Genomic DNA, 25,558 nt, shown 5'->3' on the forward strand with positions numbered 1-25,558 from the left:
AGATGCACTAAGGTCAGGTTATCTTCTGTTTTAAGGTTGTTGGTTTTTTTGCACATTTCAAATTATAAACAAGTACAAGAAAGAAAATATTTAGAGCCGCTTCAAGGTTCCCTGGATGTGAAAGCGATTATTTAAAATACTGTAACGCATTCGGCTCCAGTTTCCATCATTCCCCGCTTTGCACCCCTGTAATTAGGTGAACCAGGTGCGCTCAGCCAATCAGGTGTAGACAGAGCATTGCCCCAGGGGAAGTTAAATCATACAGTTCTTCTGGAGAGGTGTCCGTCACACCTTGCAGTGTTTTTCTTTAATAAGCCACAGCTTGCAGCTCGGAAAAGTGGAAATATCAACCACATGTCATCTGCTCGACATCGGCTGCGTTTGTCGTCGCCTGGTGGCCGCACGGGGGAAGCCCACAGCGTGAGCAGACAGGCAGAGTGAAGGCACACAGGGCTCAGAGCATGTCGCCTCCTGTTGCTGCAGCTCACTGTGGGATCTGCTGTCGACCTTTCACACTGTACACATGAAGGCGGAAAGCTTTTTTGCGCCTCTCCTCGCTATGTGCGACCCGGACCTTTGGATGAGTTTACCAGCAAAACGTCTCCTCTGAGCCTGGAGGGGGGAAAATAAAAAAAAACGGGTTTGTCGTTTGCGGGGATTTTCTTTTTTTGACACAACTTGTCAGAGAAGTCGTTTTCTGCTCCTGCTACTGCTGGCGGTTTGTTCGGAGCTTCTTGCGGTGTAAAAGTGTGAAACAAGTAAAAGAGAGCAACAGATGTTTCTGGTGGATATGCGGCCGGCTGAGGAATGAAAGCAGCAGCGAGGCACCGGCGGCCCTTCCAGCGGTTCTGCTGCTGTGGAGTCGGGCTGGTCGCCGTCATTTGGCTCGCGCAGGTCATCCAGGCACCAGGTGAGACCTTAATATAGACACAGAGGCTGAGCGCGCCTGCGTGCGTCTACTCTATAAATCCGTACAAATATCAGCTGTAGGATATCTCGTAAGATTGAAATAAAATGTAAAACACATTCTTTCTCTTCACATTCGCAGTATAATGAATCTGACTTTCCACGCATGTGTGTTTGCTCTCAAGAATGAGAAATGCCGCTGCTGTGCCCACTTAGATGCTAAATTATTATTATCTCGTTCTTATATAAAGATTTATGATGATTAATTCTCTGCATCCTGGCAGTGAGGAGGAGAAACCAGAAGGAAATTGTTTAAAAACGCGCACACACGCACTTAGATGTGTATTAAGGTAGTGCTTCTCTCAACTAAAGCCACATGAAACTAGTAGAAACGCTGCATAATTCATGTGTTTGTCTTCGAGAAAAAATAAAGATGTATGTATTACATATGTATACCTGTGGTACAGCTGCAGATGCACGTGTGTAGAAATACATGTACATTATTCCAACACTTAACGGTGATGAATAAGTAGGAGAGCAGGCAGGTGCGCACTGGATTGATTGTCAAGTCACCCTGAGGGAAGGTGACAGTTTGATGATTACATAAAGCAGTGACAAACTGTGGCATGTTTAAATCCAATCACTGCGGATAAGGTCACTTATGGGTTGGGCGTTCAATTTATATTACATCTTCATCTCTGAAGAATTACTGTATACAACAGAGCATGTTTAATTTTTTGGGGCATATTTGCCTTATCCCCAAATAGACCGCCTGCCCTGTTAGTGTCCTCCTGTTCCCGAAAGCGGCGAACATGGTTTTCAGTGGAGTGTTGTTAATTAATAGTTAAATTAATCAAATTTGTCTCGGTTCGTTTCTTTTGGCAACATGTGACATAACTCATATCCCCTAGGACTGATGCCTGCAGCCTCCAGGGTAAAATAAACTTACATCTATAAAAGGACATGTAGTGAAGGAAATGTCACATAAGTAACCGGCTTTATAATTTGTGTATACACACACACACACACACACACACACCTCCATCTTTATGTGCTTCCGTCTCCTTAAAACACAACCCCTCTAAGATTATGCGACACTTCCAGTTGTATCAGTAGCCGCTAAGTTAGATGCGTTATTCTCATCTAACAGCATTGCACCTAAAGGCATCACCCCACCCCCTCACCCTTGTCCTCCTCCAGCTCATCATCATCCCCTCATCGCCTTTGCTGATGTGATCCCTCGCTGTCACGCACACTCATCAGCACCAGCATCACCAACTGCGTTGCACCCCTCTGCCACCCTTTGTTCAGATAAATATTTGAATAGGTGAACTTTTTGTTCCATCACTAGTGTTTTGTTTTTTTTTTACCTTTGGGCTTCATCCCAGTAGCACAGGACATCCTTGGTGGAAGAGTGTCCTTCTGAATGAGCCGTGTCATTAATATTTATACTTCACCTTTAAATTATGAGTGTGCCCATCAGCTCTGAAGAGGGTTTCCGAACTGAGACCAAGGCTGCTCAACTTAAAACCATATAAAAGCACAAAGCGCTGGGCAAAGCATGTGTCCTGCTGTTTGTAATGATGACAGGCAGGTTACTCTCACAATAGTTGGAAAATATTACACATACTGTAGCATCCTGAATACCACTGCTCCGTTAACCATTTATGGATGTGTAGCTCTGTTACTATCAGTCTGATACTGGGGTGGGGAAAAGAGAAGCTTTACATTAAGGATTGGGAGAATGCATTACAATCCAAAGCAAACTGTTGTCAAGTATTTCTGTGCAAAATCATGTTTACTGTCATTTTTGCCAAAGAAAAAGATTAATGGTAAAATATTCATTGTTTTTAAGCAATGCAAAACACAAGAAACACCCTTCGGACACCAATATTACCACATGAGCAAGACACTTCCAACATGGGAGCTCATCTCAGTTTCTGGGAAGATGTAAAAAAGCTTAGCAGGTTTAGTGAACGTTAATCTTTTTCACATTTTTCTGTCAACTTTGCAGAAGTAAACATAATATGAAAGCAAAGTACACACATGGCTGTACCAATACTGCAAATTTATATAACCAGCAGATATGAGGCAACTTTGGGATCATTTGGAGCTGTGTTTGCGTCTACCTGATAAAATTCAGCGTATATGTGAACTTTTAATAGTACCAAGTTTCTGTAAAGTGAAACACACATTTTGCCCATGTTGCTGGGCATCTACCGCACGTTCGCAGATGAACCCACAGCTGATAAGAGCACTGAGAATCAACCAATCAATTTTTTTAAAGCTGCATAAACCTGACAAAATGCTCCCGAGTCCCTCCACATGAAATCTTCATGCTTTTCCTTAAACATCTGCATGAAGATTACAGTGACACATCCACGTATGTAGATCTCGAAAGATTGAACAGCTCAAGTATTTGGATCTTTTACGTAAGTAAAGGTAGCAGTACTACAGTGTAAACACAGATAGTAATGTTGCTGCTCACACAAAATAACGGTGACATTTTAGGATAGGAACATTGTGCACACGTCCAGATGCCTGTCGTTGAGGTACGTAGAAAGGTTTGGCACGTGTTCTTCTGTTATAAAAAATACTCATCATCCATGATTTGTTCCTAACTGTCCGACTCTAAAATGTCTCCACACTTGTTTTAAATGTTTGATTTGGTATTGTCTGCACTCAGATGTTAATCAAAATGTGGCTGAGGTATAATTCAGGTCAAATTTAATGTTTATCAGCTCTTTGTTTAGCGACACAGGACACTTACTAAATGTGCAGTGTGAATGTCAAAGAGACCCAGAGGACTACAGCGTTATCTATGTGGAAACATGGCAGTGTTTCTGTGTAGATAACAGTGTTTCCATGAGAAGATTGGACTGCAGATTCCCCCCCACACACACACACACACACAGACGTTTTACCTGTATTGCTACCTTTTGAGGATTTCACTGTCAGGCACATTTAATACTGCAGACTGCTGTCTGTCTGGCCTTGTGGAGGCAGTGAAGGTGTTTGGGGTTCGATCTCAAGAAGCCAGCCTGTCAGTCATTGTGTGATTGATGGCATCAAATGTCTTGTTTCCGCCAAAGATGGCGATACTACTAGGTTTTCAGAGAGGAAAAGAAGATGGCGTAGGGCCTTGTTCATCTGTATCTTAAATAACACATTGTTGTTTCAAGTCAGACAAAGGGAGGAAAAAAGAAGCTTTAAAGGTTTGTATGGTAGTTAGACCATTAATCCCAGTTTAGCACAAGTTACAAAAAGATTCCGAATATTTGATTTCTTCATCACATTAAGACTAAAAACAAAAGTAAACAAAAGAAATCATAAATTATGCGGACATAACTTGCTTGGACCTTCCCACAGTCTGCACTGCCATACAGTGAGTTATGACCAAAATTATGTATTTAAAGGTTATGTGTTTATACTGGGCCATTTCTCAGCAGGATTAAGGTATTTCCATTCAAACACCTCATTTCTTGTTCCATCAGCTTTCATCACTGATCAGTCTGGTTCCTTATTCCTTTGTTTACATGTAAATGTTACTAACAACTTTACTGTTACAGTAGATAATACTGTAACAGTAAAGTTGTCCAAATTTGACACCATTGATCATTAAGGTAAAAAGCACCTTCACACTGCGTTCTTAATGCGTGGAAAGTGTGTGCATGTGTAATTTCTGTTACAAAACTTGTAACTTCAAGGATGTCTTTAAAAAAACGTTTAAAAAAAATGAAACACTGGAATATTGAGGTTTAGCACCTTAGAAAACTTTACAATATAGTGCATTGAAAACTCTGTCCATGTAGTTGGAATGTGAAAATCTAAAGTGATAAATTCAGAGGCTAAATCATTTTTTAATCAGTGTTTGTTTGATTTAATTAAAGTTAGAAAAAAAATTCGTTTTAGTTATATGAATGCTTATATTTAAAGTTATATGCGCTCATTGGCTGCTTTGTTAGGTTCACCCATTCAACTGCTTGTCGGCCAATCACATGACACCAACTCAGTGTACTTAGAATGCTTTGAAAAAGAGAAAGTATCCAGCGAGCTGCAGGTCTCTGGGCTAAAATACCCTGTTGATCTCAGAGGTCAGAGGAGAATGACCAGATTAACTCAAATAACTGCTTGTTACAACCAAGGTATGCAGAAGAGCATCTCTGAACACGCAACACATTAAACCTTGAAGCAGCTAGGCTACGGTAGAAGACCACAGCACATGCCACTCATGTCAGCTACAAACAAAAACACTAAGGCTACAACTCACACACAGGCTCACCAGAATTGGACAGCAGAAGATTAGAAAAGTGTTGCATGGTCTGATGAGTCTCAATTTTCTGCTGCCACATTCAGATGGTAGGATAAACATGAAAACATGGATCTATCCTGCCTTGTATATCAACAGATCGTGCTGCTGGTTGTGGTGTAATGTAGTGGGGAATATTTTCCTATCACACTCTGGGCCCGCTTCTTATTGTTTAAACACCACAGAGTACTGTTGCTGCACACGTCCATCCCTTTATGACCACAGTGTACCCTCCTGTGTACCATCACGTACAGTGTATATAAGATTTCTGTAGTTACTGGACATTACACCAGCCTAATAAAAGGTCTATTTTTAGTTCATTTGTTTGCATTTGGTACCTCAGCACTCCTACACTCCATAACTTGTGACACTTTTGTTAGACCTGATTGTTTTATGATGTGCGTTTGATTTGATGCCCTAGTAAACTACTTAGCAGGGTAGATTTTGAAGCTTGCTTAATTATTATTGATTTGATGATTTTAAAAGCATACTTTTATAAAGAATTATTGACCATGTACATCTTTTTTCCTATAATATAAACCTATGTAAAATTCATAGGTTTTTCTTCAAGGTTTATCTAACCTGGCTAATCAACCTTGTGTATCATCCTGTATTCTTCCAGCAAAATAATGCGCTGTGTCACTAAGCTCAGATAATCTCAAAGTGGTTTCCTGAACATGACAATGAGTTCAGTGTACTCAAATGGCCTCCACAGTCACCAGATATTAATCCAATATAGCACCTTTGGGATGTGGAGGAGCAAGAAATGAATAAGCAGCTGTGTGGCTAAAATCTCAGAGGAATGTTTCCAACACCTTGTTGAATCTATTTATGAAGACAAAAGGGAATCCAACCCAATACCAGCGAGGTGTTTCTAATAAAGTGGCGAGTGAGTGTATTTTTCCCCACACTGGAAGCTATTGCTTATTCAGTGTTAAAGATAAAACTGATATTTGCTTTCTGGTAAGGAGGTGTGACAGTGTTTCGATTAATCAACAGACAAATTAATTAGTTCGGCTTTTAAAATATCTACTCTTCAAAACCCAGATATATGATACAGTTAGTCAAACAGCCATGATGTGTGCAGATCATAGCATGTTGAGATTACAGGAATAAACATCACGTATTTATGTCTCCTTTTTTTAATGAGCTAAAATGTTGGTTTAGGCATTTATAGATGTGTCCCAGTGAGACATGTGAAACGCGGTACAGAGCCATCTGTGGCAGAAACCTATTTGAATTTCACACGAGGCGAGCTCCTCTTGATACCTCAACATGAAAGCCTTCACGTCTCTTCTCAGCCTCGACCGCTGCCCTCGTGAAATGGGCTCATTGAGCTGTAAGGTACAAAGGGACACGACAGCACCCGGCAATCACGAAATGCATCAGAGGCAGACGCCGAGAGGCCTCATAATAAAAGGACGGCGTGTAGTAGAGAGCGTAATAACTCCCTCGCTATCTTCTCAGCCTGTAGTGGAAAGCTCTCAGTGGGTGGTGGTGGAGAAGGAGATCTGTATATATATATATTTATATATATTTTTTTTTCCATATATATAGATTGTAGAGGCAGATTTATCTGATGGGACTTATTCAGCTGTCGCTCTGCCAAAGCTATAAAAGGAAACCCACACATTTCAACTGTTGAGGAATAAAATACACAACAGAAATAGACACTGTAAAGATTTCAGCACTGATGGCTGAGAAATAGTGAACATGCTGTTATCTCCCACAGACAGAAACACAACGCTACAGTGTGATTATTTATTTATTTGTTTTTTGCTAGATCCCCCCAAAAAACCCTCACATTGGAAATTACAGTAAGATTGCTTGTCCAGCGTTCGAATTCGTCAATACAGAAAAAAAATGATGGTGTTGGTAAAAATGAACAGTTTTTAGGCAGCACACACACAACTCTGAGAAATCGCGACAGGTATTTTAATTCAGCTAATTATTTTCGTTATGACCTCTGATTATTTCGTTTTAATTTTGGTTTTTAAAAATCCAGTAATTGTTACAGGTGAGAGATGTAAACCAGCAAGTGTTTGACATTTTTGCTTGAAAAGATCAATAAGCAGTTTGTCCTGTCGTCGGCTAATTAAAGAAACAATCCATCAACATGCAGTGCAAAACATTAGTGAGAATAGTTTTTGTTATTGACTCTAAATCAAAGCACCTTCTGAATCTGGAGTCCTGTGAGGCCTGTTCATTTGGCTGCTTTTGCACTAAAATGGCTCGTGTTGTTTTGCAACAGAGACAGAGTCTTTGGGGTTTCAGCCAGGCGTGAATGGTGAGACGCTACAATGGACACGAAGGTTAATGCAGGAGAACTCAGACAACCAGAGCCTGGATCTGGATCAGCCCCGAGCAGGTGAGTCACCATTCTTTTCCTAAATAGATGCCGCTTGTTTCTCCAGGACACACCAGCAAGCTCCACAACACTGTCTGTACTTCCTTCCACTTATTCCACGTAGATAATGCCTTAAAAAAAACCCTATATGCTCTGTAACAGTGAATTTTTACATTTTCTTAAAACTGAAATAAAACAGTTTTATACACTGAGGCAGTCATTAGTTAGGAATATAGAGAGCAAGCTATGCTGTCTGATTGTGTATGAGGGCGCCCGCCCCACCTGAACAGTGACCACCACCACCTCTGATTCTCCTGCTCCCTGGAATTCCCACTTTTCCACCTGCAGGTGCATATTTGTATTGGCAACTGGATCTCCTAAGATGAAGTAGCAGAGAGCCAAGACTTGTAGGAAGTACAGGTTGTTGGCATTTATTGTAATTTGTTCAAACAAAAACATGGCTTTTCAATGAGCTGTGTGCCAGCACATGATTCTACGCACCACAGTTCAAGTCATCTGAGACAAATGTTCTCCCAGACTTCTTGGGATGTTACAGTTGTGCTCTGTGTTGAAAGTGTGACCCCCTCTTTTGGTGTGGACACTCCCTGATCTTTCAGGTGCAAGTTTGAACCCTGTGTTGAAGTCACAGGAGGTCAGAAGAGGACTTCAAGGAAGCAACCCACAGTGGAGGCTGTGTATTACTGCAAAAGCCAAATTTATTTGGGGTTACGGATTTTGTTTGGTTATTTACAGGCACAGTCTCTGATCTGATTTATAGTGTGGTTCAGCAGTTATTGCCTGACGGGAGTTCTTATGTATGTGTGTGTGTGTGTGTGTGTGTGTGTGTGTGTGTGTGTGTGTGTGTGTGTACGCAGGTAAAAAAAAGAAGTCTACTAGAGATGTGCTTCTCCCCTGCAGGTGAACTGAAAGGTCACACAGAGTAGGCATTGTGTTTGCTGTCATGAGTGTGTAGTTTGCGTGTCAAGCTCGTGCACTGAAAAGAGGAGATGGATGAAGCCCATAAGAAGACCGGCAGAGTGAAGATCCGATTAGATTTTCTGAGGTAGTCTGTCTCTAACAAATGCCCAGTTACTTTCTTTGCTTCCTTAGCTTTGGTCGGCCCTGAACGCTTCGGATGGATTCTAACTGCCCTTCATGAAATTATTACTGAGACATGCAGCCGCTGAGCAGCCGTAATGGGACTTCTGCTTCTCTGGTTCTCAGGCTGATTAGCTGGCTGGCTGACATGAGCTGCATTCATCACAGCTGACACTTTTATTATTAAAAATTCAGATCGGAGAGGAAATCTCTTCATTGTTGTGCGGGGAGAATAGCACAGAGTAGATAAAATAACACGGCTGCTCAATGAAAAATCTGTTGCCCTTCTGATAGAATACAATTGAGTATCTCTGTATCATTTGCATTCCCTCTATGGCTGTTCTAATATTAGGCTGTCAGTCACAATTCTGTATTGTATGCAAACTGAACAGTTATTGTTGGAAGCTGAGGACAAAATTTCAAGCTTGGTCTTTGGGCAAGTTATGCTAATAATATTCCATGCAAATGGCCTGCCAAGACCACACTCCTCACTAAATGCCACCCAAAACCTGTTCTGCCTAATCTGGATGTGCAGCTTAAAAATACAGAAACACAGTACAGGGACATGAGTATTGGGCCACACCTCTTCATCTTTGAATTCAGGCGTCATTGCCACAGGTGTATAGGGTCAAGCACCTGGTCATGCAGTCTGCCTTCACAAACGTTTGCAGAAGAACGAGTTGTTGTTAAAGAGCTCACTGAATTTGAGCGTGTTGCTGTAATAGGATGCCACAGTTACAACAAGTGAGTTTGTGAAATTTCTTCTCTCCTTGCCCGAGGAGTTCAAGCGCTCCTCGGGTAATGACATCTGCACAAAACCTGTGCCGACCAGGGGCAAGACTGCTCCTCTGAAGCCATGTTGAAACACCTCTAAGCAGCAATTCGGGAAATTATTTTGAAGCAGTAATTTAAGATAAAAACAATATACCACCAATCATCGTCTATTTATTTTAGAATGTCTCTGCAAATCCACAATAAGTGCAAAATCTCATCTTAAATAACCCGTCGGTATTTATAGCCTCCAGATTGATAGTTAACCATGCCTTCATCCCAGGCTGTCAGAATTAATCAACGCCACCAGGAGACACGCACCCATCATTTTACATATAAGGAAAAAAATGATTTTAATTGATTTTTTTTTCTGTTGCGTGATGATGAAAACAGATATACAGGTGAGATACAGCTAGCTCACTGTCCCTCAGTCTGCCACACACCACAGCAGAGGTGCTCATACTTCGCACTCCTGAGATAAAATAATGAGATTCGTTGTATCTCCACCCCAGTGCTCCATTTGTAACCAGTTTTATGTTTTTTTTAATCTGATGACACATGACCTTTATTGAGTTCCTGGCTGCAAACAGATTTCCCTCATTATCTCTTAAAAAGGCACAAGTGCACATGGGGAAGCTGTGCTAATAGACTGGAGACATGAAGATGTAAAAAGGCTGGACAGGTAGTATAAGGCACAGCAGTGAGCACGGCCCGAGCCTCAGGTTGCAGTCCTCCTTCTCAGCCAGCCGCTTGACAGCGATTGCATAATCTGGAGTGTGATTAAAAACCCTGCCCTGGACCTCGGGGGATATTATCTCGGGGATTGCACAGTAACGTTCAGCCCTCCGGCTCTCTTTTCATCCCTCTGCTTCTTAGCAAGATGGAGACGGTGTGATCCGGCTTCAGCTGACAAGCCTCGAGGAGACTGTGGTTGCTAGGCAACTGAATGCTAAATTTTGAAACCCAGACAATTCAGTCTTTCAAGCATTAAAAGTGCAAAGAGCTAAAAATAGACAGCTGGCCTCGGGTGGGGGTTTAGGGTTCAAAGAATCCAAACGATGTAAATGAAGTAAATGGCTCAGGGTGCGTTGTTGTCGAGGTTTGTTATGTTTGTTTTGGCAAGCAACAGTCGGCTTAGAATAGTATTTTTCCACAGCCATTTTTGGAGAGTTTTTTTTCAAGAGGGAGGAAGTGTTGAGAAAGAAAAACTGGCTGATAATCCAACTCAAATTGTCTTCGAATGGTCCTGGACTGTTATCAGGGCGCTTACATTATACAGTCGCTAATGAAACTGGAGAAGAAGCTTTGCAAAACAGCAGATATGGGTCCTTGTTCCAGTTCATATTCTGTCCATTAAATACTCAGCGTTTTAGGGCTGAAAGTATGTTTATCACATTCTCCTTTAAAAGGAGCTGTTTATGTTTCAAATCAAATTTGCATGTATCCCTTCAAGTCTGCAGAGCCATTTATCCATCTGGAGTGCTCTTGAAGTTGCTCAGTTTTGGAGATGTTGACTGCAAGAAAGTTGTCTCCTTACATTATTTGAAACTTGGTAGATACTTACAGGCATATTTACATTCTCACATGAATACTGTGTAAGTATATTCGATTGTACACCATAACTGCTTACTTATATACATGCTTAATTACTTACATACTTACTGGCATATATAATGGATTAATAGCTTACTTACATGCTTACTTACACAGATACATACATAGTTAGATGCCTACTTACATATATACATGGATGCTTGCATACTTGCTGAAATACATACTTAACCCTTTGAAGCCTGAAACACGAAATAATAATTCTAATTTTTTTAATTCTAGTTTAAAAAATATATATGAATGAGTTTTCATTTGTAGTATATTTGCTACATCAAGCATTTTCTGACGTATTGTAAAACATGCAGTGTACACGTACACTGCACGTTGTAGGAACAAGGAACAAGGAACCATGTCGGTTTTTGGGGGAGAAAAAAAATTACATTGATGATAGAAGTGTCATGAAGTCTCAGAAACAAAAACCCATGTATCAAATATGGTGTACTTGGCTTTAAAAGGGTTATTTTCGTACTTGAATATTACATATAGTGACATACTTACTTATTTGCTTGTTTACTTGCTTCATTAATGTCAAGAAAAGTTATCATATTTCCTTTCATAAAAGCAGTACCTACCTAGTACCTAAAAAAACAAACACTCAGTCCTTGTTAGCAGCTTTGTGTCTTTGTGCTGAGCTACAATCACCAACCATAGGAAGTGTGCAGTGAGCTAACAGTGCTGCTCAGCTCAGAGGAACTCACAGGGCTCTAGACTAACCTTCTGCCACAGTTGCATTGGTGCGCCCAACTTTATTAACTGCATTGCTTAACCCCACTGTTTTACATGTTCACTATTCGCTGTCCATACAGACAAGATTGATTTATAAATGATTAACTAACAATCTTGTCAACACAAAGTTCTTTATTTGGAGCACAGTTCTAAAAGAAAGATAAGTTACTCAAAAAGTGCTTGTGCTTAAAGTGTGTTGGCACTCTTTGGCAATATTGTAGACAATGTTAAACTCACATCGGCCTCCTCTGACGACCTCTTCTCACCAGCGCTGAAAGGCAGTGGGGAGAGGGGACTCTTGCATTTATCATGGCATTTAATGTGTTTTCTGGACACACTGTGCTTTTTCAGCGTTCAGAGGTTGATGGCTCCGTGTCAGAGCACTGGCTATGAATTTCAGACGGATCAGGGCTTAACTTAACGAAAAAGTCATCTTTTCTCATTGCCCACAGCTACATCCACTTCTGTCGGGCCTAGGCTACATAAACACAAAACGAGGACCCAAGGCATCAGAAACTGTGAGTTCTTGGCCTTCAGCACCGATGGTGTGTCCGTGTACGTGCCGTTGGGTGAGAAAGCCGCCATCTCACTGATTCTGATGCGTCGGGTCCGCGCTTTGATTTTATGTCTTTGTGCAGAATCCGTTTACCAGCTCTCATTTGATGTTTTAGCTGTTTGGTGGTTGTTGAAATAGTTTTGTGAGCTTTAACCTGAGATTCTGGCGTTTCTGGCAAAATACATATATAATTAAAAGTGGATTCAGGATTTTATGATTCGATATCGCTTTATTCAAGCTACTCACCTCTCTCTATCCACCTGCACTTTCAAACGAACACTAATGTAGAACTACAGGAATATATTGACCGCGGCCAATCAGAGAGGTCCCACGCCTTTTATCTCTGATTTGTTTAGACCACGATATGGGTATAATGTGTGTTTGTTGTTGACCACACGGAGACTTTCCGAGTTGCGAAGACAAGGTGCAATCTAGGACTTTTTTAGTCGCATCATTGAGAAATTAGGTCGCATATGCAGCCAAAGAGGGCTCTAGAGGTGGGGGTGCCCCCGGCCTCTCGGCCTAGGGCTCGGTCACTCAGGCGCAGCTGGGGGCCGGCGGAGCTCACGGGCGCGTCACTGCAACTCCCCCTGACTTCTGCTCCGCGGCTGCTGGGCGAGCCCTCATCTGGGACTCTCCTCAGCTCTTACTGGGACAGTGGCGCGGCTGCCCCTCTGTTGGTCTTCCATGGTCTCTTGTGTTCTGGGGGCCTCTGGATGTCTGGAGTTTTGATCTCCTCCATACCTGCTTCATGCCCTGGAGGACGGGGCTGTGGCCCCCCCCACACTCCCTAGCAGATCATTACATGGAGAAACCTTTGGAATGCAAGCATGCTGATCCACACAGGTATGCACACATGGGTATTCACAGACGCGGACTAAAGCTTTCTTGGCTGCTGCCTCAAAGCACACTGTGCGCTGTCTATCTTGCGTGCTGCACAATATCGTTTATTACTTAGTAAATACTGATATCTATGACTAGCTAGTTTATTGTGATGGTGCTTTGTTTTCTCTATTATTATGTTGCTCTTTGTTGTTTGCTGTCTCCTCTGTTTGTTTTTGTTTGTTTGTTTGTTTGTTTTTTTTCTCCATACAGGTGACCCAGGAGTTTTTTTTTTTTTTTTTTGTCTCTCTTCCCCCCCCTTCTCACCGTCTCTTCTCCCCTTTGGTTTTCTTTCTTTCTCTCTCTCCCCCTCTCTCTCTCATTCATTCCCCCTGTCCTATTTATTAAAAAAAAAAAAAAAAAAAAAAAAAAAAAAAGACAAAGGATGAACTGAAGCTCTGCCATCACGTAATGTCGCATACTGCTGTTTCTGATGTCATTTAAGAAAAAAAAAAAAAAAAAAAAAAAAAAAAAAAAGAGGGCTCTAGAGTGCACTAGAGCCCTCTTTGCATCCTGTCACAAACACATGCCTCCCATAGATAGATGCTGAGTTCTTCACAGTGATGTGGTTGGCTGGTATAGTAGTGCGGAAAGAAAATGGCTCATATATGAAACTGCTCACGTAATGGTTTTACATTTTAGGTCTTCTTTCGAGTTTAGTAACTAGGTCATGATTTCTGGAAAGTCACTGCTGCAGTTTCTCAAACACTTTTTGATGGTTTGAGCACAACAATGTGAATACCATTTACTTTTACTGTAGAGAAGCAAAAGCCACCATCTCTATGCAATGGATAAAATGTACTAAGACCACATTTTACTGTGGGGGTTGACCGGTGTTCTTTTAAAATGACTGATTAATGAGTTTTGTGTTTCTCCTTTGAGTTTATTGTCTTGCTAATGATGCATCGTGTTGTAGTTTTATTGAGCGAACGTACACCCCACAGTTTTCTTTTGTTCTCTGTTATCAGAACAGCGTAAAATGATGTTCAGTGTTTATTGATGCGAAAGGTGGTTGTTGGAGCTTGAAGCCTGCTGCTGTTTCATCAGTTTTGCATTCAATCTGCCTCAAAGGAAAGGGAATCAAAGAACAAATGCATAATTGAATTTACACTACACACCTGGATAAAATATTTATTTTTCTGATTTCTCATGAAAAATGCAGCTGTTTTGCAGAGTTCTCTTTCTCGCGCTCTCTTTGTTTGTGTGTGTGTGTGTGTGTGAGAGAGAGAGAGAGAGAGTGAAAGAGAGGGCAAGAGACTATACGCCAGCGCCAGTCTGGTTGGTGCATGATATGACTTTACTCAATATGCTTGTCAATACCGTAGCTTGACTCCAGGACGCCCTGCAGACTTACAGATCGATAACATTATCCTATACCGCCCACTGTCCATCCATCGAATCTGCTGAAGCTCCATGGAGGTTTGATTTCTAAAACCTGCAGAATTTGCTCGGCACTGACCTTATGCTTCAAGATCTAATCTGCAGCATGGCCTGTTTTTGATCTGGAGCGAGATAAAATACACATTCAAGAAACAATCTGTCCTCTCACACTGCAGATTTAAAAATAGACTAAGGTTGTCATCTGATGTCATTATGCTGTAAAGTAGCAACTGGTTGATTCGTCCATTCAGTTTGAAATGGAAACATTATTTTATAATGGCTATAAGTCTTGTGGAGGACTCAACTAAAAGCTAATAAAGTTTTATGCTGTAGATTTTCAGTGCGTTGAGAATGGAAGCAGACACATTAGGGTCAACTTGCACTTGTTTCTTTACAAACATGCTAAACCATACCTCCTGGTTTTTATTGTGCTTTAGAGTTAATCTTTAAAATTTATGTGCTGACCTTTTTCTTTAGCGACTTATTTTCAGCTATAAATGATTGCGTTTTCCTTCTATGCCAGTCTCACACTGACAAACTTCAACAAAGCAAAAAATACAACAGCAACTGTTGCTTTAAGGTCAGCATAAATCTCACTGGATAGTCTAGAGCACACAAAGAGTGATGAGTAGATTCATGGCACACAATCAGAGCGTACACCTGTCAGCCACAAGATTAAAACCATCAGTTTTATAGTGTTCAGACAGATTGGCTACGGGAACCTCTGGGGGTGGGGTGGATGGTGGACCAGATCTACCAGTTCTTTTAGGTTCTGTGTTTTGTAGAGTGGCCGGCCATGTGTGGCCAGGAGGTTAGACACCCTAAAAAATGATCTGACTCTGCTGGTGCCGCCCTGCTCTGTCAGCAGTTTGTAGTGTGATAGGGTACATTGTCCTATGAGACAAGGCTGCTGCCATCAGGGAGCACAATTTGGGTGTTTTGGTTTTTAGTTAAACTAAGATCCAGATAAATGCCCAAACCCAAAGTCTGAAGTTGCTGCTCATATGTGGTGTATATAACAGGGGGGAAAATCCTTTGCAAAAAAAGGTTCCAGGTCTTGAATGACCAGCATATCATCAAGTTATTGTTAGTCAGCATACATAGCTCATCTAAATCCTCAGTTGTGTTTTTTTGTTTGTTAATGTGAACAATTTATGTATTTGTATTTATACTGAAATTTGAATTGTCCACCCATAGCATATCATTTGCATTTGTGCATCTGAAAGTAGAGAAATGTTTTGTTGATATGAGCAGTTTCTAATTTGCACATAATCTAAATGATACTCGTCATCTGATATTTCCAATTGGCACAGATCTTGAAACACGTTTGGTGAGTAAACATATTTTTGTCATTAAATTGTATCCAGTACAACATATATTTATTATTTCTATAATGTATTGGCCCCTGTTAATATTTTGGAATGATTTGTTTCTCTGATGCGTTGTCCTTTGGACTAGAGGAGAAAGAATGTCCAAAATACACATGTAATTTTTTTAGTTTACAATTTATCACTTGGATTTTATAGAAATAGATGCATACTCAAGGAGATACCTCACTTTATTGAAACATCCTTAATCAAACAGTCATTTATTAATGTTAGTAATATGGTAATGACTTTTTTCCGGTAAAAATTTATATATTTGTTTACTTCAGAAACATCTTGGTGTAGCACAAATAGTAAGGAAACTTGTTGCAGGGTTATTTCTTTGTTGTAGCAATGCTCCTTGGCAATAAATATTATACCATTGGAACACCTGTTCATTTTCCTTTAAATTGAGCCACTTTTAGAAAAAGAAAAATGCGTTTAACCGTAAAAGATTTATTACCAAGATGCATTTTTACAACAAAGAAATAATCAGCCAAACACAAATCTCCTTACTTTTTACACTATGTTTATGTACCAGACTTTACAGTTTCATTCATGTTTGTCTTCTGAAAGGTTTAGCTAAAAGAGTTTGTCTATATATCAGTCCGTTTGATTTATAGAGCAATTTTATCCCTAAAGACATGGCTATTGACAGCATTTTCAGGTTTAACTTATTTACGGTGTTTAATAAACCCTTTGAATCTAATATGCCAACAAAATGTAACAAACTACCAACCCACTACATTTCTGTTTAGCAAAAAGGAATAAGTTAATTTTATACCCTACTTAGCTGTAAAGTATTACAAAAGCTGTTTGGTTGTGCTAGTTCAGGCTGTGAAGAAGTCCTTCCTGTCAGCAGTACAATGCATACTCGTGTTTCTGACAGTCTGTCACTTTACCAGCAACCATACAGCGAACTGAACAGATCTGAAGAGAGTCTGTTCTTTAGCAGTGCTGCTTGTGGAGGAGTGCAACAAAGATAAGTGAGCTGCTGTGAACACTGTGACCGACAGAACTGGATCAGAGGTGAATGAGCTGTGGGAGCTTCTTGTGATGCTGGCAATAAAAAACACTGAGCCCAGAGAAATGATATATAGACTATATATATTCTCAGAGTAACCGCACACCAGCACTGCTGTCCACATGTTCCCGAGTGATTAGTAAACTTGTGACTTTACTGCTCTGACGGCGCAGCTGGCTCAAATCCCCTGATTGGGAAAGTTGCAGATGTGCGATCATCTTCGACCCTCTGGTGTTTCCGTTTGTGGCCTTGCACTGTGAGACCACAGCGTAAGATTCTTGGCAAAAGCACATTCAGCAACCTTGAGGAAGCCAGTAGACTGTTTGTGTCTCTTTGTATCTGTGTGCCGTGCCCCCTCCTCCCCCCGCTCTCTCAGACCTCTCCTGAGGGTTTGTTAGGAAAAATAAATATTTTTAGACATTACAGTCCAGAGCTGCTGTCACTTTTTTTTTCTTTCCTTTTTTCATAAACCCTAACCATGGGAAACACATATTCACCTCCCCTTTTCTCACTGCTCTCTCAGTTGCCTTGCCTATGGCTTCCTACTGCCACCCATCAGAAAAAAGCTGCCCCCGGGGAGCAGGTCGCCATAGTAACTACCTTCACCAGAGCAACCCCTCAAAGGGTCCATCTGAGCTACATGTTGAAGCCCCTTCGTTTCCATCCTAATCTGAGAGTTTGTGTGTTAGCACACATGTCCGACAGCTGACAGGCCGCTTGAGAAGGTGCATGAGGAACTGCTTCAAATCCAGCCTCTTTCATTCGTCAGATTGGGTGACAGAAAGTTTACGTGCTAAACCTTGACAGTTTATTGGACGAGCTGTGCCCCGCAGTAACAGCTGGACCACAAAGGAGCTTTTTTACCTCAGCCCGTCCACAAACTCATCTCGCCTCTTAAAAACCATACACAAGAAGCAGTTCGTGGCACAACAGCAAAAATGCGGAAACGTCACTGCACAAACATTTATCTTTTCAAACTGAACAAATTTCTGTCCCCTTCTTCGGGACCATATGGCCTCCTCCTCCTCTCGATCTCTGCCGCCGCAGAGTCAAAGATCAAATCTCATATCCCTGATCACAGGGGACCCTCTTTTAATCCATGCAATCTGTTGTTCGGTTTCCATGCAGCCGAGGTGCAGCGTGTATCGTGGCGGCTACGCTGTGCTTATTGTGTGCTTGTCGACCCGCTGTTGTCTCACAGAGCAGAAGGGCTATTAATAGCTTCATGCTCCCCAGTAGTTTACATTCATCCAGCTCGGCTCAGAGTTGTAAATTGGAGCTGTACCACACACTCAAGGCTTTCTTTCGCAGTGTCGAGGGAACAGAGGGGAGCTAAGCTGTCATTAACAGTTCTTTTTTTCCCCTTTTTTTTTCTTTAAACTCAAGGGAGGACAGGAAGCAGCTGCCAGTTTCACTTCCACCTCACTTCCTGTCTCATTTGTCACTGCAAAACGAACACTGGGTCTCTGTGATGCTGCAGTTTGTAGCTTGTCTGTCAGAGATCTTACCTGAAATTGGTGATGATGATGATAAAATTATATATTCATTTAAAACGTGTTTACAAATGATGATTAATAAAAATAGTCTTCTGGGTTTTTTTCTTTCTGTTTTTTGTTTTGTTTGCAGGTTTCAGTTTTTAGTTGGCATTTATTTAATAAAACATGTGTACCTTGCAGCCATCCATGAGTTTCCAGAGGACATCTTCACCAAGGAGCAGAGGAAGAATGGGGCCGTGTGTCTCCATGCACTCTGTGTGAGTATTTCTTGCAATGTTGCCTCAAATCTGCACATTTTCCTCTCCATTTATAACCCTGAGTCATGATGCTGACACTTGACATCAATACAGAATAAACGCACACAACAGGACGACATATATAGCTGGTTTATGTTATGTAAAGGCAAAGTGTGTATGGGTCCCTCTCTTCCAGGCCATCTACATGTTCTACGCTCTGGCAATTGTCTGTGATGACTACTTTGTTCCTTCCCTGGAGAAAATATCTGAGGTGAGGAAAACCAGCCCCAGCTGGCCTTCAGATATAAATTTATTGTTTTAAAATATTATTATCGGACTATTCAAACTGTTTTTTAATTTAATTTTCCAGAACCTTCAGCTCAGTGAAGATGTAGCCGGGGCCACATTTATGGCTGCTGGAAGCTCAGCTCCAGAGCTTTTCACCTCTCTCATTGGTTAGTAACCCAGCTAGTCTTAACCAAGTAGCAGCTCTTTCCATTCAGAGAGAGCATGACAACATTTGTTTTCACTGCTTGTCATCAGATTAAATGAGAAAAAGTGATGTTTGTCAGCAGACCGTGCCAAAACCTGGTGAAGTGGAGCATGGGTAAAGAATGGCTTAACTTTCAAAATAAAGCAAAGCTTTTGGGAGAGGATTGGCTCTCTTCAATGCTCTCGTTGTTTCAAAGGTCCTGATCTAAGTAGGTACCGGACATATCCAGGAGATGTCAGCAGAGTCCAGTTTAAAGCAACACAAAGATTTTTCTTAGTAGTTCATATTTTAGCTTGTGGATTTTCATCTGGGGTTTACAAGGATAAACAGCCCCTAAAAACACGGAATGACAGACAGATTTTATCTGACGTCAGACAAATCCTCTGCACTTTTTCAGGTGTCTTCATCACTAAAGGTGACGTTGGCGTCGGCACAATCGTGGGCTCAGCTGTCTTCAACATCCTGGTCATAATTGGTTTGAGTGGAATCTTTGCAGGCCAGGTAGATTAAACTTGTGACTCTTACTCACATCTTACAGCCAGATGTTTGTCACATGTGGTGTAACTTTTCTTTTTCCATGCTTGTTTAAAGGGAAACTGTTGTGCTTTTAGATATTGCTACAGTGGTGATGTGTTTGTTAAACATTATTAAAGTTTCAAATGAGCTCAGACTGCTTTAAAGGCTCAGTCTTCCACAGTTTTTTCCACTCCACTGCCAAACAGAGGGGTTTAGTCTGAGCGCGGTCATCTCAGGACAAAGCAACTTATCAAACTGGTGTAAAGAACCTTCATTTAATCTGGCTTTGAAATTAATAAAATGTAATAGAAGACATTGCAATAGAAGAAACCTGTTCATGCGCAGCTCTGAATAATGAATAATAAAATATTGTAACAAGAGTATCTGTTCTCCACAGACAGTGGTTCTGACATGGTGGTCTCTCTTTAGAGATTCCTCCTACTACATCCTGTCAGTACTGACTCTCATCATGGTGAGATACACATTTAAACAATAAAGAGTAGTTCCTCTGAGCTCCGTGTCATCCTTTTTGCTTTTAAACTGTCTTTTCTTTCTCCTTAGGTCATCTATGATGCCACAGTTGTCTGGTGAGTCCACACAGCTTTTTCATTTTTAAAGGTTGTTTTAAGAAATTTTTAACTCCCTGTTTTTTTGTGTGAGCCAGTACTTTACACTGTTTTCACTGCTTGTATAAATGAGCTCAGTTTGAGACTCGGCGTGTTTAAAAAGTCTGTCAGGAATCGGATTAAATGGGTTGGATTGCAACAGGAGCTGACGTTCCTGTTGACATGATTTTATTCCTCGTTTGCGGTTTACTGATGACGAGAATTGTAAATGTCACAAAAAATGAATTTAAAGCGCATTCTTTCATGCTCTAAATGATGTCACAACCTCATTCCTCAAGTGATTTGTATTACTTTTTATTATTAGTAATGGCAGCGTTATAGCTGTGATAACGGACTGTGGTAAATCAATATGTTTCTGATTTATTCTTGAAAAATAGTAACATCTGAACAAATATTTCTAATCAGAGGCAGGAAAGGAAAATGTTAGTAAATTAATTTTGATTGATTTCCTTTGGAGGTTTATGCCATCAGTGGCACTCATTTCAGTCATTTGCAGCTTATTTGTAAGATTGATTTGATACTGGTTGTTAGATTGATTTCTTTTGTGTAACTCTTCCTTTACAGCTGGTTTTTTTCCCGCTCTGGATGCCTACTTCTCTTCCCAAGACCTTTAGAGTAAAAGAGCTTTCCATTGTTCACTGTGTTGGGATTTTATTGAAAGGGTAGATTTATTCAAGGATCTAATGTCCACTGTGGTGCTGAATTCCTTCGTGATATATAGCAGGCTGTTTATTGAGTCCCAAACCGAGGCCATCTTGGTGTATTTTACCTCACCGCTGTTTGCAGCTGCGTCTTTTACTGTCAGTCCTGTTTGTTGGTACGGATTGTATTTGAACTTGTTCACTGGCATCCTAGTGCTCAAAGTAGTTCAGAAAGGACAGAGCAGACTGCAGCACACTGAACTTATTGTGCTTTCTGTGTCCATTTCACTGTTGTCAGTCATAGCTTTATTTATTCACAAATCAGGGAAAGTAGAAGTAACTTTATCCAATATAAAATAATTTACTGTTATCCTTCTCAATTAAACAAAACGGGTTTAATTAAGGATGCTATATGCTGGGAATGTAAGACAAAAAGAGGCACTTATGTGCATGCACGCGAGTGTGCAAAGGTTTTTCTGTTTTGAAGACATCTTTACGATTGTTGAAGTGTGATTTGCCTAGATCACCAACACTGTGTCTCCTTGGAGACAGTGGTGTCATGCCACAGCTGAATAAGTATGCAGCGGGCCTATTGAGGGTCGGGTTAGGGATTCGTGCCTGACTAATTCTCAGGTTTTGGAAAGAATCTCAAACTGTGACAGTGAAAATGTGGCAGCGATGTGGAGAAGTTATGTTGTGAAGGCTTAGCTGTAAAAAATAGAGATGGCCAAGGAGCAATGGGACAGTTTCAGTCAATTCATATTCAAAGACAAAGAGAAAACATGCATAACCTGAAGTGAACTGGACAGTGTGTACTAGACGTTTAGATGCTTATTTTAAAAATTGCTTTGTATGACTCAATCTGTGACAGTGTTTCTGAACTGCCTTGTTTTGTGTTGATGTTTTTATATATATTTCAACTACATTTATATCCCTATATAAGAAAATCATTCACAAAACACTTCACTTCTCTTTGACCTTTATGGGAAAAGCCATGAGGTCAAGGAAAGATATGAAGGGGAATTCATAAGGACTTAGCAAAAGAGAAATGCAGTGTTAGGATGACTAATTGAGATTAGTTGCTGGTCTTCTCTACTCATATGTTCTTGTACTTTATTTTGTATGCATTTTTTTTTTATCCAAGTTACGATCTTCTCCACCTTCATGTTGTAATGTTCATAGCTCATGTGTGGGTTTAAGAACCTGTTGAAGGTTCAGATTGAAAACATTTTTATTAGTTTCGAGAAAGTTGATTCACTTTATCCAGATTTAATGTTTTCAGTGGGAGAAACTTTTCATCGCTCAACGAAGAAGCAGAAGCTGCAGTCAGGTGAACAGAATTAACTTTATCAGGGTATCTTTCCCTGGATGAGTGAGCATGCTTGAGACATATCAGCAGAGTATGGCAATGGAAATGGAAAATAGGTTGGATGTTTGTTTGCACACTCCATCACTTTGGATTGCAATTTAATAAATGATGCCCAAGTGTCTCCTCTGCTAAAGGAGGCATTACAGGAAGCACTGAAGTACCCCTTCTTAGTATTTAGAAGATCTGCTACTGTCATGGCCACTGTCCAGATGCTTCTGGGATACCTCACTGAGTTTGGAATCTCTCTGAGCAAAACTGACTACTCAACTACAAACTATAAGAGACTATAAGAAGTTGGTTTAGGGCGCTCCTATGTTACTGAGTTCAAATGACTGTAGGTAAAATCTGGATGATAATGGACTTTTAAAGCCATGTTTTTGGTGGTTTCTGGTAATTCAGAGGTTCAGAATACAAAGGTGACTTTCATTATGGGCATCTGATCAAAGTGTTGGAAATGAATAAAAGCCTGAATTTACAGTTAAAAGCTTAAATTTGCAAAATTCCATCCATCCATTCTAAATAAATACATAAATTATAGTTATAAATATTCAAACAAAAGGGGAAACATAAAAGATAAATGTGTCCCACATTTCTATCTTTAAAAAAAGATTAAATAAATAAATACATTTCAAGACTGAACTGCTACACTGTGACAGAGTGAAACTGTGAATAAAAGGTGACCAAAGAAGAACACAAACCAATCAGTGAAGAGGAGGAAGTGTGGTCAAGAGAGCTGGATAGACTTAAGCGGTTTCTGTTTAATTAAATTATCCTAACTAAACAAAGCGATCCAGGGTCATTCTCAATTTATCAAGAGACTTTTCACGCTGAGGAAAACAAAAATTCAGGGAATTCTTATTAGGAATTCTGGAGAGTTTGAGGTCAATACTGTCATTAGTTTTCTAAAAAAAAAAAAAAGAAAGAAGAAGAAGAAGAACTTGGGGATGGGGATGAAAGTAGGAGTGATTATAGATGCTTTCATAGCATTTTATTCAGCAGGGATATTTAAATTCCATCATAAAAAATGGCTCGACTGCTTGAATTTGGTCCTCGGTTTTTAATATCACTTAATACTAAGACTGTGGCTCTGATAATATGGACTCCCTGGAGTGTAGTTAACATAGAAAGTTTGAAATCTGTATGTGGCATCTCTGGCAGCAGGTTTTGAGGTCTGTAGAAACCACAGAGTTTTATTACAGCTTGAGATTTTTTTTAAAGAGTTAAAGCAAGTGAAGGATTTCAGGGATATTAAAGGTGGAATAAAACACACACAACATGTTCATCTGAAAATAGTGTGATAGTCCTCCTCGGGTACGAAATCTCTCTTTTTCAAAGTTTCCATAAGTATTATATGAAGTATTTGTAAAGGTGTTTTCTCCATCATTTTCCCAATATGAATAAAAAAAATAGTCACGTTATTGTTCACATTTGAAATACAGATGGAATAACCCCCCAGAAAAATGCAGTGTGCAGCATTACGAGCTCAATCTTAGCCTTAGGTCCTCTGCTAATTGGAAGGCTGATGGTTCAATCCCTGACTGCTCCAGTCTTTGGGCAGGATACTGAACCCCAAGTTGTTCCCAATGCACACTGATTCTGTGAAGGTCAGACTCACATAAACGTTCTGCTCACTGTGCAGGTGGGAGTCCTTACTGCTAATGACGATGTATGGAATCTACATTATCATCATGAAGTAAGTTTCCTGAAGACAAAACCTCCTCATCAGTCAGTAAAGCTCCATATGTGTGAGTTGTAAGAATACTTGGATGGTGTAAGATGGTGGTTTGCTCTGTCACAGGTTCAACTCCCAGATTTTTGTGTTTGTGACACGTCGGTTGAGGAGCATCAGGCCGTGCTGCCTCCGATCAGAAGAACGGCGAGACAACAAGTTGGGAGAAGACACCTCGGCGTGTAACACATCTATGGTGCTTCTCAACAAAGGTTTGTTTTTGTTTTGTTTTTTTAAATGATTTGTATGTCGAGTGTGAATGAAGTAGTTTTATATGTTGTGCTTTTCATTGGCAACATCTCATACACAGGCCAAGCCCATGGTCAGGAGGCTTCTCCAGTCGTCATGGTAGATGAGCTTCTCATCCTCAACCCTCACAAACTGTCATTCTCAGAGGCCGGCCTGCGGATTATGATCACCCCCCACTTCTCACCCCGCACCAGGCTCTCCATGGCCGGACGCATGCTCATCAGTGAGGTATTTAATGCTCACATACTGTGACGCACTCGCGCACAAGAAAAAAAAATTTCTAAATGATCTTTTTCGACCGCAGAGACAGAGACTGCTCCGTATTTCAAAAAATCAACGGGACGTTGAGGCCGGACCCGGGTCAAGAGGGGGGTCCACCAGCAACAGTCTGAAGAGGACAGCCTCCTGCAGTCTGGAGAACGGAGGCGGGAGACCCGGCATGGTCGACACAGAGTCAGGAGACAAGCCAGGGGCCGAGGTGTGCCAGCAAGAAGATGAAGATGACGATGAAGATGGGATTTTCAGTCCAGTGCGCATTCCAGGTGAGGAATGTATATTTTAGACTGTATAATCAAAACAGATACATAAGATGAGCTAGAATAGGGCTAGGACTTCATAAACATTTGCTTCCTTTTCAAAAAGCAAATGTTCAATTCCGTTAACACCAAATCACGACGACAGTTGCCTCACTTTATATTGTAAGCTAAAGACGCTACAATGATAACTCAGTATTATTAGTAACATAGTAACAATAATATAGAGTCAGACGATCCACTATGAGCAAGCACTTTGGCAACAGTGGGAAGGATAAACTCCCTTTTAACAGGTAGAGACCTCCAGTAGAGCCAGGCTCAGGTCGGGGTGGCCATCTGAGCTGACTGTTGAGGGTGAGGGAAAGAAGACAGGACAAGGACACGCTGTGGAGGAGAGCCAGAGGTTAATGATAACTAATAATTAAATGCAGAGTGGTGTATAAACACATAGTGAGTGAAAAAGAAATGCACAGTGCACCATGGGAAGCCTCTAGCAGCCTAGGCCTACTGCAGCATAACTAAGGGAGGCCCTTAACTATATACCTCAGCAATAAAAAAGAGTTTTCCACATGAAGCTCTCGCTGGTTTTCTGTTCATTTTTTAATGTGTAATAACACTTGTTGCTTCTAAGTTCGATATAATGATTTGATTGATTAGCTGATTGATGATTGTGCTATAATGCTCATTTCTTACTCC

The 25,558-nt window shown here is 40.7% G+C and overlaps 1 protein-coding gene across 1 annotated transcript in view; it reads left to right on the forward strand.

Annotated features, from left to right (window-relative positions):
- Nucleotides 1-446: 446 nt before the first annotated feature.
- Nucleotides 447-25,558, forward strand: part of LOC146565586 (sodium/potassium/calcium exchanger 3) — a 32,814-nt gene continuing 7,702 nt past the window's right edge. Inside the window, exons 1-12 of the mRNA XM_085288829.1 lie at nucleotides 447-910; nucleotides 7,467-7,583; nucleotides 18,651-18,727; nucleotides 18,903-18,977; nucleotides 19,077-19,161; nucleotides 19,597-19,700; nucleotides 20,113-20,187; nucleotides 20,277-20,302; nucleotides 23,991-24,044; nucleotides 24,150-24,292; nucleotides 24,391-24,557; nucleotides 24,634-24,871. Of these exons, the coding sequence (XP_085144955.1) occupies nucleotides 808-910; nucleotides 7,467-7,583; nucleotides 18,651-18,727; nucleotides 18,903-18,977; nucleotides 19,077-19,161; nucleotides 19,597-19,700; nucleotides 20,113-20,187; nucleotides 20,277-20,302; nucleotides 23,991-24,044; nucleotides 24,150-24,292; nucleotides 24,391-24,557; nucleotides 24,634-24,871 (1,264 nt within the window). The 5' untranslated portion in view covers nucleotides 447-807. The remainder of the gene's footprint in view (nucleotides 911-7,466; nucleotides 7,584-18,650; nucleotides 18,728-18,902; nucleotides 18,978-19,076; nucleotides 19,162-19,596; nucleotides 19,701-20,112; nucleotides 20,188-20,276; nucleotides 20,303-23,990; nucleotides 24,045-24,149; nucleotides 24,293-24,390; nucleotides 24,558-24,633; nucleotides 24,872-25,558) is intronic.

The sequence above is a fragment of the Mchenga conophoros genome, linkage group LG10, assembly GCF_057382185.1.
Source record: "Mchenga conophoros isolate Kocher_MC1m ecotype Shallow Benthic linkage group LG10, M_conophoros_male_GT1.1, whole genome shotgun sequence".
NCBI lineage: Eukaryota > Metazoa > Chordata > Actinopteri > Cichliformes > Cichlidae > Mchenga > Mchenga conophoros.